The sequence below is a fragment of the Mirounga angustirostris genome, unplaced genomic scaffold (genome assembly GCF_029215605.1).
Source record: "Mirounga angustirostris isolate CCGP_5_RB_7025 unplaced genomic scaffold, mMirAng1.0.hap1 SCAF_2, whole genome shotgun sequence".
Lineage (NCBI taxonomy): Eukaryota > Metazoa > Chordata > Mammalia > Carnivora > Phocidae > Mirounga > Mirounga angustirostris.
This window is the reverse complement of record NW_026991710.1, coordinates 75,444,698-75,465,519: the sequence shown is the minus strand read 5'-3', so window position 1 is coordinate 75,465,519 and position 20,822 is coordinate 75,444,698. Positions and strand designations below refer to the sequence as shown.

Here is a 20,822-nt window from a genome sequence, read left to right as displayed (position 1 = left end):
TTTTTTCAAATGTCATTATACTAGTATCATTTTAAAAACTGTACATTGCGTAATGTTTCCAAATAATTTCTTTTTGGTAGAATATTGAGTTACTTAAATAGCTATTAAATAATGATCACAGTAATTTCAATATTCAGAGTACCTTTTGGTGACTGGGAACCTTGTTGTATCCATTGAGAAAGATCTTCACTTGTTTCCTAAACCTTCCTAAAGGCTTCTTTCTGGCAAGCTGCTTATATATTTGAAGTAAGTAACTTTGCCTTTAAGTTGTCTGACAAGATCAAAGTTCTCTGGAATATAGTACAATAAAATGAAAACTATTTCATAAAGTACATTTAAAGAATAAGAGATGATATACTTCTCTCATTGCAGAATAAAAGAATTTCATGTAACAGTAGGGTTCCTTTCTGAAAACTTGAAGAAATGCAAATAGGAAATGATATTCATTACCATATAAGTAATAAAACTTCCTGTTTTCAAAGAATTGATTTTCTTATCAAACCTGAAAACTAAAAACCATGACAAAAAGTTCTAATTTATATAGGACTGTTATATACTTTCTAGAAAGGATATAACCTATGTAGTTTCTAATGCAAATCTATCATATATATATGTATACATATATATATATATATTTAAAAAGTTGTTTTTCAAAATATCATCCCAATCCATATTTAAATCAAACCATGTAAGCATTCCTGATTCACCATATTAATTTCAAGGACACTAACAGGTACATTGTGATAACAATTTTCTACTGATACCACAGCAGGTTGATTTACTCAGCTGCACATAACAGCAGTATTTTTCTTAAAGCTTTGAAACTCTTGAATGAGAGGTGGAGCACTAACTGTAGACATGTATTAAATTTCTAAGACTTCAAAGGGAGCGTAATTAACTCAGTGCCACATAATTGCTCCAGAGACAGAAAAAAAAAGATGCAAACAGAATTGATATGCCCATTTTTCCCGTTAGCAATTAAATGACAATGCTAAGTGAGCAATTTCTTTTTTAAAACTCATTCTTTTGACTTTGAGGTTAATGTTTCCTTTGAATATTTCAACAACTTTCTGTGCCCACTTATAATGTGAAGCAGTAAAAGTGAGAGTTCTGCTATCCCCTCCTCTTTGCCTAGAATTTCCCCCTCTCCCTCTCTCCCTCTCTTAGGTCCTTACTGAACCAGGCTCTGCCTTCATCATAACCTTTACTTCCTCTATCTTTCCTTTTATCCCAATCCATCAGTTTCTTTCTAGCTTCATATGCCTTTCTATCCATCATATAATCCTTGGTAAGTTATTTCTACAAATGCTTCTCTTAGGATCTGTCAATCGTGTACCCCTTTGACCCGCTGACAACTTTACTATTTTCAAACTGTGAGTGTCCCTTACCATCCACAATCAGCATTGGCTGCAAGGGTGTTAAACATTGGTGGAGGAAGTTAGAGAACAATATTGATTGCATCTAGAGAGGCCTTTAGTTTTTTCAACTGTAAATTTGGAATTTGGACAAAATGTTGCATGTTCCAAATTTAAAATGTCATTATTCAGATATTTCTTAAAAATTGTAACAATGGTTCTTAAAGTACCTTATGTTTGCTTGGTTTTAACCTCTAAAAATCTGAAAGAATACTCTGGAACTTCCAACTCAAAAGGTTAAAGGGATTGTCCCCTAAACCCCCAATAAAATATAAGGAGTTGTGTAGGTATATAAACCAATAACCATGAGGAAAAAGGGAAAAGATGATCAGAAAAGTGTTTTTAAGTAAATTACTGAAAAAAGAAAAGCAGATGAGGTAGTGTTATCTGATGATACATGGTAGAAGAAGCCACAGACTAGTTATTGTCGTAAGGGGCAGCAGCAGAGAGCCCTCTCATCTCTTATTGTTTGAATGCTTGTGCTTGCCTCCTCCAAATTCCTATGTTGAAATCCTGTGCCCAATGTGATGGTTTCAGGAGGTGGGGCCTTTGGGAACTGCTGAAGTCCTGAGGATGGAGTCTAGAGAGCCCTAGAAATTTTGATACTTGACAAATGCCAAGCCAAAGGGAGGGCAAGAATGAGATGAGAGCTGAAAAGTATGGGAGCAAAGTCAATTCTTATCATTCCCAGTAGTTATGTTCTGTAAATTTCCTGAGAACACTGAATTAATAAATGCTGAACCACTGCTCCTAGGGGAAATACAGGGTTGGTTCCTACAAGGCTCTGGGTTTATTTATGTCTCTATTTGAAGAGATTTAAATTTATATACAGTATCTATATATTTAATACATATTGTACGTATGATTAATATATGTTATATGTATATACAGATTATTGTGTCCTAGTCCATTTGGGCTGCTATAACAAAATACCATAGATTGGGTAGCTTATTAAAAGCAAAAATGTATTTCTCACAGTTCTGGAGGCTGGTAGTTCAGTCAGGAGCCAGCATGGTTGCACCATGCAAAAGAGGGCCCTCTTTTTGTTGCAGACTCCTTGTTGCATTTTTACTTGGTGGGAGGCGCTAGAGAGCTCTGCAGGGTTCTTTTTAGCATTTAGAATAGCACTGATCCTATTTATGAAGACTCCATCCTCAGGACTTCAGCAGTTCCTAAAGGCCCCACCTCCCGAAACCATCACATTGGGCACAGGATTTCAACATAGGAATTTGGAGGGGGCAAGCACAAGCATTCAAACAATAACATGTCGATTCGTTAACATTGAACTCATGGCCAAGGGTACTCATGCTTGAATGGACCTTATTGAACAGGTATTTTCTCAGTAGGACACATCACAGTTAAGGAGAGCACTTCAGCACTACACTTGGAGGCCATTTTAAACAGTGAAATCACCAAAAAAAAATGGCACCAAAAAATGCAAAAAAAAGGAGACACGAAATAAACTGCGAAAAGGACATTTGTTTACAGTATGAGAACTGAAACAAGAATGCAGAGCACAGCTTTGTTCAACCTTAGTTGGCAACCTTAGGCAACTCAAATTTTTCACAGCTCTGAACATTTCTGTGAACGGCTTGTGAAAACATCCTTAGTATTGATTTTCAAGTTACAAATAAATCTCAGTGAGTAGGCAAATTTGCAAATACAGAATTAGTGAATAAAGAGGACTGATTCAAGTTAAACACATACTGATTTTCACAAAGGCCTTCTCACACACTGGCTCATGCAAAATGTCCTTGAAAGCTGACATACATATAGACAGATAGAAAGATGATAGATAGATGATAGACAGACAGATAGATAGATAGATCGATCGATCGATCGACAGACAGACAGGATTCTCGTCTACAAAATCCAAGCAGACCATCTGGGCTAAACTGGAGAAACTAGTGTTGCCATCATTATCCTAGAACAAAGACCACATATAAACATACATAACAAAATCTATTCTTTCTATCTCCAGAACTTTTGTGCTGTGTGCCATTTGAATTCCATGCTGTTTGCCTTTTGAATTAATTGTTTCTGGTATTGAGGGGCTAGTCTCTTTCCTAAGTGAGGAAATGCTCCCAGAACCCGTGGATGAGCAGAAGAAAGAGGAGAGATATTTGAAAACAGTTAATTGAAAACGGGAACCACTATATACAGGTCAGAGAAAACAGCTAGCTTAGGATGGGGAAGGCAGTGGGTTCACATTCTTTCTGTCAGTCTTACATCACTGTTTGAGACTATAAAATAAACTTAGTACAGTTTGGAGACATAAACTCAGTGATTGTGAAACACAAGCGAGTGGGGGAAAAAGTGGTGTCAGTGTAGAGGAAGGAAGAGAAATCTCAGGAAACTCACAAAAATAGATTTTATATGTTTAGGAACAAAGACAGAAACAGTAGATTATTACAGGTATCAAAGTTCAGAGTCAAGGATAGGGGGCCATGGTCAGAATACAAGTCAAGATCATGACTTGGCAAAAGCCCTTGGTAATCTGTCCCTCTTCTCAGCCCATTTCTTCTGACTGCTTAGTAAATATACATGAATTGTTACCTGGCACTCATGGGCCTTTGCCATCTGGTTTAAAGCCATGTGTTACATAGTGCGTGTCACTTCTCTTTTTCACATATCCTATATTGAACCTATACAAAACTACTTGCTCTATTCTGAGCACTCAGTCAAGGACTGTGTCTTTGCAAGTCTTGATATTCTTTTCAGTTCACCAAGTATTTTTTGAGCATCTGCTATGGTCAGGCACGTGCTATATGCTAGAAAAAATGAACTAGAAATTAACGTGTCTTAAGTACTTACTAGGTGCTACCTCCCTCTCCCCAACTTTAAGGTGTATCACAGGATGTCTTATTACATTACAAATTTAATAAGTTGAAATCAATATATTATTCTCATTTTATTAATGATAAAATGGAGGTTCAGAAATGTTAGGTAATTTGCTAACCCGACATGACCAGAAAGTAGTTGGGATGGACTTGTATTTGTCTGTTGCACACCACACTTCTTTCATGAATTCTTACTCATGATAATAAGTACAATTCAAATGTGCCTTCTCAATGAAGTGTTCTCTGATCTCCACAATCCCCAACCAAAGACGACCATAGATGCTTCAACCTCACTTATTATAATTTTAAGATTCTAATTTATGTTATATATCTTTGTGTAATTATCTTAAAATTTTCAGCAGATTTTGGGTTTCTTGAAGGAAAGAACTAACTCCTGTAAAATTGGAAATATTCTTTCTACTGTGGAAAGACCTAGTTGTTCAAAAAGACTCTCTGAGTAATTTGCTGCATTAGAAAAGGTCAAAGTTCTCTATTTGTCCTTAACAGCATAACAAAGTACTCTATTAAAATGTTAAAAAAAATGGCGTTATTGATAGTTTTCCAAAAGTTTTATTCTTCTCAGTGATTTATATTCTGCTTCAGTTCCTTGATACCAATTAGATTATAGAGTGTCAAAGAATTTCTAACACATTCCTAATTTGGAGGCTTTGTAGCAGTACTTTGGGAGCTAAAGAAAGCTTACTAGAGAAGTGAGGAAAAATGTATTAGTCAAATAAAGTCACCAAAAGTAAAAACACTACTAATAAAACCCATGTGAAAGTATGTAATGTCATGACCAGTTCTAGCACTATACAAAATTAAAAACTTGAAGTAAGGCAAATGACAATAATCCTGTCAGGGCACTAGTAAGCATTTTAGAACATAAAGATGTTACACCAATCATTAAAAAGTCTTAATCGTATTTTTACAAAGTTTTGGAGCTTCTAGCCAAATTAACAGATACAATTAAAATTTTGAAGATGCAGCATCATAGAATGTACAATGGTCATCACTTTGCAGAGAGTTTCAGACAGTTTTAATTATTCATCTTGCTACAAAGTTCACAGAACAGAAGTAAATCTGCTCTTTGTTTTTGTAAAAGTAATCACGTTCAGGCAATAACAGCCTGGTTCAAGTATATCTTTTCTCAGAGGTAAAATTCTGACTTGCAAAAATTTAAGGATTAGTTGGAGAATTGTGCTCTTGTGAATTTATTCTTGAACGTGTTAAAGTAATTCAGGGTCAACAACATTTTTAAACTCCCATGACATTTCTTAAAATCATCCTGGCTTTGTGCTTAAATATATAAATATAAACATTTTCAGCAGTTAACTGTGCAGGATGTGGGAAAATTTAGTGCAGGATGGATGCAACAAGCAAGGAATTCAGTGTGCTACCTACCTCCATTAGTGTTAATGACAGTTGTGTAGTTAATTCCCTTATCCTGCTCTTAATTTTCAACTTGACTGTGAGGTCTATTCCAAAGCATTTAATTTTTTTAACCCTACTCCAACCCCATGACAATTTTTACTTACCTCAGTGATGAAAGATTTGGCTGTAGCAGGATTCATAACAAGGATGGCTCGCCTAAGAGTGTCTCGATAGCGATTCAATTCCTCTATTCTCAAGGTGTCAAAGAGAGTGGTGATCATTTTACTGATGTTGTTTTCTACCTTCTGCAATGCAACATCCATTCCCTGCTGAGACACCTTGTCCAAAAACTCCTGTATTCCACGGATATCTAGGAACATCAAAAGTCCATCAAAATGTGAATTAGAGTGCAGAAGAGCGATAAAAGCTATTTCGCTCACACCAAAATGCAGTTTATTGTTCAACACTGTAGGGTATGTAAAACTACTAACTGAGTAGCTGATAGAACTCTCAAATATATTTTAGGCATAGCATGACTTAATGTGTTTACATAAAAAATGTAGGAATTATTATTCTTTAAATGAAGTTCTTTCTCTCCATTGAGCATTTTAAATTATCTCACCTCTATAAAATCTTAGGACAGAGTAGAGGGAAATAGTTGAGGAGGACTCTCACTTGTCTAAAATAAATGTGAGATAAAGAAAGTACATTTGTTATTTTGCTCAGCATTAAAGAGTGATATTAACTTTAGGTAAAATATGAATATTGTTAATGGCAGATGAACCTAAATCAAAATTACTAATGTTTCTCAAAACGGACAACAATACCACTAAAAGTTGACATTTACAACCTAAATAGAAAGGGTTTTAGAGCAGTTGTCTTCTAAGGGTTTTAAGTCACTTAGACCACAAATAAAATAGCCACGTTTTTGTCTATTTTATGATTACCACCTCCTTAGCTCAAATACGGTGAACTTGGTAAGAGATAGTTTTCTTTTCAGGAGTATGGGAAATGTACTTTGTGTATAAAACCTGTTTTAGCAAAAAATTCATTTTGCTAGTGAATATTAGCAATTCCAAATAAGCAAAGTTCTAAAAGATTATCAAATGAAAATGTGATGAGCACTGGGTATTATATGCAACTAATGACTTACTGAACTCTACATCCAAAACTAATGATGTACTATATCATTAGTACTATATCATATAACCAACGATATGTGGGCTAATTTGAATTTAAACTAAAAAAAAGAAAACTGTCTCTATTTCATATTTAAATAAAAAGGATAAAACCCAGTCTACATAAAGTGTTTACAGATTGTACTTTGATGTATATTTAAGTAACAATAAGTGTCTGAAGTGTTACAAATATTTCTTCCTAGTACCACATGGGCTGTTTATAGAAGGGATCTGAACATTGATAAATACAATTGGAAGATGTATCTGCCACAATATAATCTTAATATAGCAGATTTGCTTTTACTATACAACAAACCATATTTTTCTATATATATCCATGGCATAAAATGTTTAAAGGGAAAAACTGGTGAAAGATAAGAAGTAATAAGGATTACAGATTACTTATTATGAATGGACTACATCTCAAAACTCCCAATTGTACATAATTGCATGCATGTAAAATTTGCCTCTTGAGGGCAATAATGTTTTTAATTACATTACCAATTTAAAGCAATATAGAAGCCCACAGAACAAGAAAACAAATAGCCACAAATTTGGAAGCTGATATTTGCTCACAATAAAAGTTTATATTTGCAGAGTTACAAATTAATAAAAAGAACTTTGCTTTCTTTTTATGACTGGTTTTATTTTAGTAAAAGGCGAAAGATTTATACGATCTGAAGAGAAACCAGAGTATGACTGGTTTTATTTTAAAACAATTCTATAAATAGTATATGTTATCTAGTGAATATCAAACTCTTAAAATAAATAACTGTATGAAGTCTACCTCGTATTTCTTATTCCGAATTATATCATAAACCCAGGATGTCAAAATCATAGCAGCTTAAAAGAACAAAGCCTCATCTAGAGCAGAACAAGAGATGCAAAAGCAGGAATAATATATTAATAAGTAATTATGTACCCATTAAATACCCAAGTCAGAAAGTACATGAGGTTATAAAATACTCAAGCATGGATTAAACAAAAGGTTAGATACAGGTAGACCTATAACAGGACTATGAACACACTCAACAGGTGTTCTTAAACTTTGGTATGAATCAGAATCATCTGGGAATCTTATTAAAAATACAGAAGGCTGGGCCCCACCCCAGAACCAATATGCCTTTCAAATTTGTGTCAGAGCAGATCCTTGATTTTGAATTGTAAGTAGTTGTTGTTTCTTTATACTGAAGCACTTAAATGGACAGCTAAATATAAGACAAACAAAACAAGAAATATATTGAAATATATTTTGTGACCAAAGCTTAAGACTCCAGATCATTTATGTTCTAGGAAACCTTCTGTTCACAGATATAATATTCTGGTGCAATGTCATATCTTAACTTTAAGAAAAAGGAAAAGAATGTTCCACAAGGTATTTACTGAATACAGATACAATGCTGTGTGCAAGGAATACAACAGCGAATACCCTTCCCCACACTGAGATAGTGAGCAAGTAAACTAATAAATACAAATCACACTAAGTGCTTGGAAGGAAACAGTAAGGGTGCTCTGGTAGATAATGACAGGGTGGCGAGGAGAATGTATTTTAGTTGTAATACTCCAGAGAGGTTTCTCTGGGAAACTGGTACTTAAACTGATCTAAAAGATGAGAAGTCATTATCCAGGCAAAGAAGTAGGAAGAGAAGATGACAGCACGGAAAATGCCCCAAGGCAGCAAAGAGATTGTGTTTGAAGAACGGAAAGGATTCCAGTGTGGGTGCAGCTCTGTTAGTGAGGTGAGAGTGCAATGAGGCGAACATGTATCGAGAGGGAGGGTCAGATTTTGTGGTTCCCGGCGAGACACAGAAAGAAGTTTTGATTTTATCCTAAGTACAATTTTAACCTACTGAAAATTTTAAGTGGAGCATCTAAGTGGATAACAAGCTATCCTTTTCTTCCTTAGTCTGGAATTGTGGTTATCACTGCCTAGATGATGTGATTGCAAAATTTTCAAAATTGTTTTTTGGTCTGTAAATGAGGAAATATTTATTTTATAGATGTCGTCAAAGATCAGATTAGTGAGAGTGTGCACACGGGTGCGTGTGTGCGCAAAATCCAGTGTAGGGTCTAACACATAGTTGTTGCTATTATTGTTAATAATAGTAGATAATCACTTGTTAAGAGACCACCCCTATCCACACCTATAGAGCATAATTGCCTAAAATTTACTGTTGGGTAGCTACCCAAAATAACAAACATAACGTTTTAGACTCTTGGAATGCATAAATTAAATAATAATGGCTTTGCTTGTTTAAGAATAACACTAAACACCCATGATATGTGGCAACTGGTAAGTTTAATATGAGAAGAATCTGAATCATGCTGTCTCTTAGCTGCTCTGTGGAAGAGTCATTAAAAGAGAGAGTAGACCTTTGGTTTTATTAATTCATGAACATAATTAACCATGACAGTTATTCAGTGACCTTATCTGTGTGTCTATTACTTGACAAGAAGTAAAAATAAAAGTCACAGAAACAAAAGTGACAAGACAGGGTGCCTAACTTCAAGGAGCTTCTAGGCCTGTGGGTATGACTAAGTACTATTTATTAATAACAGAAAGTTAGATAGCATTTCAGTTCAGTAATTCCAGTGATTATTAATTCTACTGACCAGATAATTTTATAACAGTGAAGGGTGGAAGCCTTATTAACTGAGTTACTAAACATAACATTAGGGAAAAAATGACTTTTTTTCCTGGGCACTACAAAAGAACTTGTGGTAGGCAGAATAGTGACCTTCCAAAGATGCCCAAATCCTAATCCCTGGAACCTGTGAGTAAGTTATTCAGCAAAGAGGAATTAATGCTCCTTTTTTTTTTTTAAGATTTTATTTATTTATTTGAGAGAGAGACAGACAGAGATAGGGAGAAGAGAGCATGAGTGGGGAGGAGAGGGAGAAGCCGGCTTCCCGCTGAGCAGGGAGCCTGATGCGGGGCTTGATCCCAGGATCCTGGGATCATGACCTGAGCCAAAGGCAGACGCCCAACCAACTGAGCCACCTAGGTGCCCCAGAATTAATGCTCCTGGTGGCATTAAAGTTGTTAATCACCTGACCTGAAGATGGGGAGATTTCTTGTATTATTAAGGGGGGGTCTAGTGATCACAGAGTCCTTAAAATTAGAAGAAAAAGACAGATGAGAGAGTCAAAGGGAGATCTGACTACTAAAGAATAAGTTGACTTTGGGAAAAATTCAGAGAGATGCAACATTGCCGGCTTTGATGAAGGGGAAACAGGAACTCCAGCAAAGAAATATAGATGGCCTCTAGAAGCAAGTAAAGGTGAGGAAGTTTCTCCCCAAGAACCTCCAGAGAGGAACACAGACTTGCTGATATCTTGATTTTAGCCCATTGAGATACCATGTCAGACTTCTGACCTCCAGAAGTGTCACATAATAATTTCTGGTGTTTAAGCCTCTAAATTTGTGGTCATTTGTTACAGCAGCAATAGAAAGCTAATATAGAAGTATACTTTAGTCCTTAGGTCGCTATTTTTCAAATTATGGTCCACTTAATTTATTTTTGGAATCATCTGGAGAACTTGTTGAAAAAGAAGTTTTCTGAGCCCCACCCCATTCCAATAAAATAAAAACTCTCATGACAAAGACCAGAGATTTTTCTTAGCTGATGATCCTTAAGAAACCAGTTTGGGACCCAATGCTCCAATTTCTTAACCTTTGTGTCACAGACTCCTTTGAAAAAGCCATGAAGATTATGGATTCTCCCTTTCCCCCATATATGTACATACCTGAAACATTATGCATACTGCCTAGATTATGGTCTCTTAGTCTGATCTGCTTGATTTCCTTACAGGTAGTTATCAGAGAACCTGGATTAGCATATTGTTACTACTCTTAATGATTTTTTTCTACTCATGCTATACAGAAGGTAAAGCATAGAGATGTTCACATGTTAACTAATAGTGTGCATTACACTTTATTTAAATAGAAGAAACTTTTAAATAAAAATATTAAGAAACATAATAAACCTTAATACCTCTCCCAATAACATGTCATTGGTTTCAGTTATTAATTAGTCTAACTCTAGCTGTCCTTCAGGTCTAAAGAAAACCCACTATGCTGTAGAAGATAGAGTTCCAGGGAAGTACACTCTGGAGATAGGATGGAAGAGCAGGAAGTTTACTGGGGATAGCTCTCAGGAATAACACTTGTGCAGGAAAGGGAGCAAGAGTAGGCAGAGGGAGAGCCGTGGTGATGCTCAGCAGAGACCTGCCCAGACCCTGGGAAGTGTGATGCCCTCAGAGTTCTCCTACGTTAGGACCAGTGGGAGGAGAAACTTTATCATCCTGCATGGGCTTTGGTTTGGTGGTTCTCTTCACCTGAGGGCAATTCCTGGGGAGGGTAGTCAGCTGCCAACACTCTCAGTGGATGGGGAAATAAATGCTTTAGTTTTGAAGGGGGGTTTGGATGGCACAGGACAGAATGCATCCAGGAATTTTCCTTGCATTTATTGTTTTGGTTTTCAAGGTAATTTGACCTTATAAGAAATTTGCTTTTATAAGTCACTGCACCTTTCTTTTTTGAAACAACTTTCTACTATGGAAAACACACTACGCTTGATGTTAGACAAATGGGTTTGGATCCTTAGTTTGATACCCACATGGCCCTGTGAGTTTGGAATTAATTTCATAGTTAATGTCTGCCGTTTTAAGTTCCCAGTGTTTCTTCTCCTTGATTTCAAATAACAAAACCTCATTTTTCACTTAAGAAACAAACCTGGACCCATCCCTTGTGTTCCACATTCTATGGCAATCTACACTCTATGTGGTCAGGTATCTCAGGACGGTCAGTTTGAGCTCACCATGTCCCTGGCCTAGGGGATAGTCACGGGATTCAAATGAGGACTGAAATTTGATATATGGATAATGAAACAAAAATGATCTCTCTTTTGTATCACAAGTTGTAATGATGCACTTCTGGGATTGCAAGAGCCAGTGTGTCTAGAGAGAAGCTGAGTGAAGCCAACATGTGAAGTAAAACAGAGGCTTTTTTTTCTTTTTGCTTACTTAGTTTGAAATGAGCTTCTATCCCTTTCAAGAGGAAGGCTATTGACTAATATAACATCTTTCTATAAACATCTGATAATTTGGTGATGAAGGTGAAACCACAGTTCCTATCCTTGAGGTACATCCAGTTGAGTAGAGCAAAGGACAGCTTAAACTGGTAATTATGTTTTAATGTGATTAATACCAATAAAAGAAATGGAAGCAAGGAATGGAGGCATAGGATAAGTAGCAACTAACCATACCTTATTGCTGAAAAAAAAAGTTTAATTACTGTAATTACTGGGTTGTTCTGATAAAAGGAAATAGGACTTGTGAAACATTAAAGCAAATTTCTAAGCAATGTGCATTTTCATTATCAAGACTTTATTAACCCAGTCAAAAGTCCCATTTGTTCTTAATTTTCTTCTGCTTTTTCTATGAAGAAATGAAAAAAGAAAATCTTAGTAAGGACTAAGCGTTGATCTAGGTAACACCCTCAGAACTTGATATTCTAGCAATGATCAATTTCTCTGACATCTGACTTGTGACTTGTGTAACCTATTTAGACCACTTCCCACAAAACTCCAAGAGGTACTGGCTGATTGAAGCTTAATTAATTAAGTAATTAATTTTATTTCTTTTTTTAAAGCTTTTATTTATTTAGAGAGAGAGTGCATGCATGAGCGGGGGGACGGGCAGAGGGAGAGGGACAGAGAGAATCTCCAGCAGACTCCGTGCTGAGCACAGAGCCCAGCATGGTCTCCATTTCATGACCCTGAAATTGGGAGAGCTGAAATCAAGAGTCGGGTGCTTAACTGACTGAGCCACCCAGGCACCCCATGAAGCTTAATTATTTATTTTATTAAATTGTGTAAAATAATGACTTCATTATAATCACTAATGAAAGATTAAATTTAATCTATATTAAAAATGGTTTACATTAATGTATATTAGGATTGAAAAAATCCCAGGCTATATTAAAAACTAATGTATAAGTACATTTCCAAACTGACCCCCAAACCAGTAGTATGATATCCTGTTGTTCATTTCGGTCAGCATCCAAATAGATCCCTTTTAGAATCAACTCTCTGTTTACTATGTGTCAAGCACTTTGAAAGGTACTTAGAAGAGAAGTAAAAGGACTTAGAAGAACAAGGCAAAAACAATTGTTGCCCTCAAGGGGTTCACTCTCTAAAGCATCTGATGATAACACAGGCCCTATAGTAGATAGAGGAATCTTACTATACTACTCATTTTCCAAACTGTAGTTGCAATCTAATTAAATTTAGTGACATTCTCTGTAATCTATCAAACAGTATTCCTCACTCTGATCATTATGTTCAAATATCACATTTAAAATATTGAATTTGGTGGGAAAAGAGGTTTGTCACTAAGTTTCGGTAAGTCTGATTTTTTTTTTTTTTTTTTGGTCTACTCATCTCTCTCCCTCATTTGAGTAGATTGGGTGCATTTAATCATTTTGATCACTTAATGCATTGAAGACCTCACTTGGAGCAAGAGATTAGCACTGCATTCAGCCAATCTTGGTGTTTCTGAAATTATGACAGAATTCTGAGCTTTAAAATTAATATTTAGAATCTCATGACTTTCTTTTTACATAGAAAGGAATATGGCATGTTGCTGGATCCATGAGATCATTGAGCTGAATGGCTTTTCCCAACATACGAATTGCAAAGCATACTCTATAAAGTGCTTCATTTCCTGAGAAAATAAGTCTTTTCACCACTGAGTGATTTAAAAATTTTTGTTTAGAAGAACCCTTACTTCAAAAAGGATTTAAGTCTCCATTGAGTATTGCCTTGTCATTTGTGGTATATTTAGAAAATAAGGATAATATGCTGTATTAGATTTTGAGATGACACAGTCCAACAACAGTGGCCCATCACTAAGATTTTCTATTTGATGAGAACTTACTATTTTAGCATTAGATCATAGTGTTTTAGTATGAGAGTCATCTTTACAGTAATGCTGATCAATAAGGACATTTGACTAATGAACAGATCCAAAGTAGTACAATATATCATTTTTAACTACTTGACATAATACGGACTAATGCAAAGGAAATAGTTCAATAAAATGCTTGGATTAATTATACACTTATTGATGCACATTGAAGTAAATGAGAGAACTGAAAGTTGGAAAGTGGCCAAATGAGTAATAAACAGCTTTAAGACTGTCTAGAGAGATAGTTAATAATATTATAGTCATTAGACATTTGAAAACACCCTCAGGGTAATTATAAACATTTGCAATCAATTAAGAGGAATGTGTCCATTTTACGGGCCTTGATTAAACCTACATCAAGATGCATGGAATAAACACTGTTATTCCATGGAATGCATTCATGAGGATGATCATTCAATGTTCATTTCAAAGGGGTTTACCATATGTCAATTTAATTGTAACAAAGGGTGATACATTGATGTACTTAATGGTAATGTGTAAGTATCTCAGGTCACTCGACTATATATTGACCTTATAATTTGGAATCATTAAACCAGTGTTTTCAGAATGAGGGAGAGCCCATAAGTAACCCATTTGATAATCCTTAGAGCTGAGTTTTTTTCTTTGCTTTTGTGCCTATGGGTGTCAAAAATGTATATTTTTATATATATAGACAAATATATATATTTAATTTAATCATTTCCATTTTAAGATATTTATCAACACCTAGTATGCCCTTTAAGGTCTCTGATTTTCAGAAATACTCAGTTTAACAAAGTATAGTAGAAATCTACATATGGCTAAAAATTCTGTTGTAAAAGAAAAAATACTATCCTGAAACTAAGGAGAATATCAGAAATTTTGGGAACATAAAATAAATTTAAACTAAACTAAAACAAAAACATACTCAAACAAAAACATACTCAAACTAGACTTTGAAAGTGTATGTTTTAAAAGCAATTTTAAATGTTGAACTACAAAGACAAGTATTTATAATTTACATATTTTATATAATTCAATTTAATAATAGTAAAATATTTAAAATTTAATTAACTAAAATAAAATAATCTAATTAATGTTTAAATAATTATTTTTCTTATAAGCAAGGTTTCCCTCAAACTGAAAAAAGAAGCATATGTGTCCACATACGCCTACACTTCACCCAGAGGTAATTCACCCATCACATAATTCAGGTTAGTGATTGAGAGCCCACCAAGTGCCTGGCCAATTTATTTGATTCAAGGATCAGCACAGGATCCAAACAGAGCCCAAGATTTGGTATATAGATAAATACCTATATGTATGATATTTGATATACAAACAAAGCAGGAAGAGGGTCTTTCTTTAGTATAATAATTTGTAAAGATATGCTTAGGGTCACCAATGTCATCTATCTTGCCTAAGAATGAAATCAATACATAAACTGAAGTAGAGATTAGGCTATGGTAAGAGGATGTCTAACAATTTTCAATAAGTACATGTATCTGTGTCATTACTGTAACAAGTTGCTTAGATCCCTGTCATCATATTATCCCTCCTTCATAACTTGATCTATCTAATAGATCTATCAATAGATCAAATCCAGTATTGGGCTGTGGGACCAATATTGTTTTAAGCAAAGGAAATTAAAGAACTCAAGTAGCTTATTCATTGAAAAGCACTTCAACCTTACCACTTATGTCACTTTGGTAAATCAGTTCTATTCAGTTCTCCCAGGTATGAAATTCAACTTTTCTCTCATCAATATTCTCAGAATAGAATCCTTCCTTTAAAGAAATATATCTGCTTTTATTCTACTTTAAGAATCATCTACTACTATTATAAATTTCTGGTTTCTGTATATTGTCAGTTCCTTGATTCTGGAATCTAGCCATTGGCTAGTACATTCAACTAATTCCTTGTATAGACCTCTGGGATAGCGAGTCTACCTGGACTACTCCCAGTTGCTTTTAATGAGCCTTCTTCAATATCATATTCCACCTCTTTGACCAAACTTCCTCTTGGAGATTTGGTTGAAATCAAAATAAATTGAGGATGAAAAATTGGAGGGGTAAGGCAATATGATGAATGATACAATAAAGATTTATTTAAAAAAAATTATTAAAAAAACAAGAAGTACCAGTGTGTAATTTTGTTTTGTTTTGTTTTGCTAAAAAGAAACAGAGGTTTTACTCCTCTCTCTAAGGCAATAAGATAGCATGAGGCTTAATGAATAATCAGTAAATGTATCAGATCATATACAGAGATACTGAAAAACTAGAGAGATAGGAATAAAGACATTTAGAAAAGTGAAATCTTTGAAAAGCACAACACATTGAAAATGGGAAATTGCCCATGTTGAAAATGGTACTTAGGGAGGAGAAGACTAAGGAGAGCTCAGGGAGCATAACAATTTTCTTCACTTACTGATAAGTGATTTTAAGCAAAATGATTATTATTTTATATTATTCCAGAAAATAGATCACTTTGTCCAATATTGGTATTTTAAGTTTCATATCAAGAAAAACTTTCTGACAACTAGAGACACCCAGTGTCCAAATGTGAAGTAAGCTCCTTCAAAATATAATAAGTTCTCTCTCCCTCGGAATATTCTGGAAGGGGAAACAATGCTAACAATTAAAGATGCTGAAAGAAAAGGTCTGCTGAAATTTGTTTCCAAATGCCTCCTTGAGGAACAAAGCTGGCTGCATACCTTGCAACAATGCTGATTCCAGGAGTCTGTGATGGGACTCAGGTATTATGATATTAAAAAGCTCTTCTATTCATTCTGCTCTATTACCAAATTTGGGTTCTAGGAATCCACTACATTCAATTCTAAATGATTTTTTTCTATGAATCTACAATCTCTAAATGGTGATTCAATTATGCTATTAGTTAGTTAGCTAGTTTATTTATTTATTTATTTATAGACAGGGAGGGGGAGGGGCAGAGAGAGAGGGAGAGAATCTTAGGTGGGTTCCATGCCCAGCGCAGAGCCTGACTCAGGGATGGATCTCACAACCCTGAGATCATGACCAGAGCCAAAATCAAGAGTTAGACTCTTAACCAACTGAGCCACCCAGGAACCCTCAATTATTTAGTTTAAAACTATGATAGGCAAAGTGATTTTTGCCCCTTTTTCTTTCCTTTACGTATCTTTCTCTTATATGAATTGTTTGCACAAGCCTTTTGCCCATTTTTAATTATATATTTTTGTTGGTCTCATATTGTTGCATTGTAGGAATCATTTTTCTTTTTAATTCTCTGAGCTTTCTACATGTCCTATGTATTTATATAAGCCTCTCGGATATATGTCCTGGGCTATATTCCCCAGCTTGTAATTTGCCTACTTATTTTCTTAATGGTGTCCGTTAATGAGTAGATATTATGGATTTTGATGAAGTCCAAATTATTATTTTAGATTCATTTTTTGATGTGTCTAAGAACTCTCTGCATATCCCAGAGTCACAAGAATATTATCTTATGTTTTCTTCTAGCTTTTAGTTTAGGTTTATGATTAATCTTGAACTAAATTTTGTATGTGTGAGATAGGAGTCAAGGTTTTTTATTATTTTCTTTTCCTTCTTTTCTTCTCTTTTTATATACATGTCCAGTTGTTTCATTACTGTTGGTTAAGAGCACTTCTCCACTGAATTGACTTGGCATGTTGATCAATAACAAATTGACTGTGTACAAATGAGTAGGCTTCTGAACCCTAATGTGATCTATTTGTCAATCTTAAGCCAATATTAAGTGAGATTTGAAATCAGGTAAAGCATTTAATCCAGTTTTATTATTTTTCAATATTGTGGCTATATGATATTTTTAGATATCCATATAAATTTTGGAATCAGCTTATTAATTTCCTCAAAAGAGCTTACAAATTTTTTATTAGAATTACAATGAATCTATAAATTAATTTATTGAGAATAGACATCTTAATGATATTATATATATCATTCTCTTGATATATATTCTCTTGGTCAAATTTTGTAGTTTCCAGTATAAATGTACTGCAATATTTTGTAGATTTCTCCTGAGGCACTCTATGTTTTCACATTTTTGTTTATTTCACTTTCCAATTTTTTACTGCTATTATAATATATAATTATTTCCAAATATTTATCTTTTAGTCTGTAAACTTGCTAAATTAACTTAAAATTTCTGTATGATTTTTTTTTGAGATTTCATAGGATTCTCTATGCATCTAATTGTGTATTGACAAAAAGAAATTTTTAATTCCCTCTCTCCAAACTATATGACTATTCATTTTTAGTTCTTGCTTTATTTCCATGGTTGGGACTTCCAGTACATTTTCATTTTTTTTTTTTGAGGAAGTTCTGTAGTGATATCTTTTCTTTTATTTCTGATACTGGTAAATTTTGTTTTTTTTTTTTTAATAACAATTTGTTTCACTAGGAATTTTTCAATTTTATTAATCTCTACAAAGAATTAATAATTTTATTAAAATTTTTTTTAAGTAATCTTTCTACCCAACATGGGGCTTGAACTCATGACCCTGAGATCAAGAATCCCATGCTCTACCAATTGAACCAGTTAGGTACCCCCAAAATTAATAAATTTAGACTCTCTTAGTTTTCTTTATTGTTTATTAATTTTCTATTTCATTAATTTTACCCTTAATTAATTATTTTATTTATTCTACTTAGGGTTTAATACAGTCTTATTTTGCTATATTCTAAAGGTGGACATTTAGTTGCTTGCTATTTAAGCCTTTCCATTGGTTTGTTATTTTATTTTATTTTATTTTATTTTATTTTGTAATTTTATTTTATTTTTGTAGTTATTGTGCTTGGGGCTCAGTGGGTTGATGCCTTTCCTAAGTATGACACTTCATTCTCTTTCTCCAGACCAACCTGGGTGCCTGCCTGGCTTAAATGGAGCTTAAGGGAGTTAGACTTATATTTGTTTCCCACCTCCTGGAGTCTCTTGTTGGACTGACATGATTCTGAAACATAAGGATAATGAACACATGGTGAGTACACTGTTTGTCAAGTCCTCCTATATGGCCATTGCAGGCTAAAGTGGGGGGACATAACTGGTCTCCATAAGTTTTATAAAAATGTCCTGTCTTTTTGCACCTGAACATTCCTGATAAAAGGTCTGAGTGCAAACAGAAATCAATGAAGAAAAAAATGAAGTTACAGTTATTGGAATGGGACACACCATATTTCTGGAACTGGAGAAAGAGCAACACCTCCAACACAGGGAAGGGAAATCCTTAGGCCCCCTAAGATAGAATGGATGTACATGAATGACTTTTGTCTTTCAAAATAACTCTTGGAGTTCTCTTCGTGAAAGGAAATACCCTGGTGCAGACCTTTCAAATTGATATAAAGGCCTTAAATTTAACTAACTGCTGGATCTGGTATTCCTCATCAGAGAGGGCTATACTCAGGATTTGATCATCATTCCCTTAATCTTATCAAAAAGACTACTGGAAACAGCAGGAGATGCACTCCTCCTGCAAAACACCTATCTCTCCAAATACCTTCTCTGCCTCTATTTTCATTCATTACATGGAGCGGTAAGAAAATCACCAGATGATGCCATAGAACAGAGGTTAGTAAACAATTTCTTAAAGGACCATGGTGTCATATTTTAGGCTTATGGGTTATATTGTTTCTACTGCAACTGCTCAACTCTTGATATTGTAGCTCAAAAGCAGACACAGACAACAGGCAAACAAATGAACATGTTGTGTTCCAGTGAAACTTTATTTACAAAAAGAAATTTCAGGCCCAACAGTAGGTTGCTAACCCTTGAAACAAACACTAAAGACAGATTGTATTGACTGACCTCAGGCTGTCTCTCCTAAACAAGAGCTGGATTCATATATCCTATATGAATTGAGAACTCTTAGAAATACCAGAAGTCATATTGAAGGACCTATTGATGTATGTCTCACTCAGGGGATCCCAGCAATGCAACCAACCCTTCCCTTCACTCTTTCCTAACCTCGATCTTTCCAACCCCCCTCCCACACCAGGGACATCATGTGCATTTCCAGAACTGTAGTTCTTGTGTGAAGGTTACCTCCTTTCTGAAGACAAGAGTCATTAGGGGTGGCTTTGAGACCTTAAAGTGTTTAAGTAAACACTAGCAGCAGATAATGTAGTACTTTACTGAGATCTCTCTAAAGTGAGGCTTACCCTAATTAATTTGGGAGAGCCACAGGGAGCCATATCTACTTGTTACTGATATGTGTCCTATAGATAGTCTTCCCCATGATAAGAGTCATCCAATTAGAATTTTTTCCCTTGAATTTCACTAAAGTGATTGATGGTACCACTTCAGCCTTGGAAGTCATTCAGGTCAGCCTCAACTCACTGGCCAAGGTTGTTCTAGATGACAGAATTTCTCCTTGTGAGACAGGTAGAATCTTTGCAATTACAAATAAATCTTATTGTACCTGGATCAATGCCTCTGGCCAAGTAAAAAGGTTTATGCAGAAATTTAAGGAGGAAACTCTCTGACTTTTTAAAGTAGACTCTTGGGGCGCCTGGGTGGCTCAGCCGGTTGAGCGTCTGCCTTCGGCTCAGGTCATGATCCCAAGGTCCTGGTATCGAGCACCGCATCACGCTGCCAGCTTGGCGGGGGGCCTGCTTCTTCCCCTCCCTCTGCTGCTCTCCTTGCTTGTGCTCTCTCACTCTCTCTCGCTCTATCTCTCAAATAAATAAATAAATAAAATCTTTAATTAAAAAAAAAAAAGTAGACTCTGGATAGTTTATGGGATTTATTCAGCTTGCTGAGTCCAGGACCCTGATGGGCATGGTTGAGATCAATCTTGCTCATTAAAAATCTTATTTATAGTTTCTTTAAATAAATACAGAGGAGACAAATTGAATAGATCTGATCCTACCTCCTGTCAATAAGATTAACCAGAGTGGTTTTAGGACTGGCATAAACACAGGGAAATTTGCTAGAAGCCAACAATATTGTACAAACAAACAAAAAATCTTTTGGGGAGACAATTCTCCATAGATTTTGTGTCTTATTTCATATTATGCAAGCAGAAACTCTCCCTAGATAAGAGAGACTTATTTACA

At 35.0% G+C, this 20,822-nt stretch overlaps 1 protein-coding gene across 1 annotated transcript in view; it reads right to left on the bottom strand.

Annotated features, from left to right (window-relative positions):
- The window catches only part of GRID2 (glutamate ionotropic receptor delta type subunit 2), a 1,408,631-nt gene that overhangs the window by 623,116 nt on the left and 764,693 nt on the right, over positions 1 to 20,822 (bottom strand). The window contains exon 4 of the mRNA XM_064584815.1: positions 5,791 to 5,996. Within this exon, the coding sequence (XP_064440885.1) occupies positions 5,791 to 5,996 (206 nt within the window). The remainder of the gene's footprint in view (positions 1 to 5,790; positions 5,997 to 20,822) is intronic.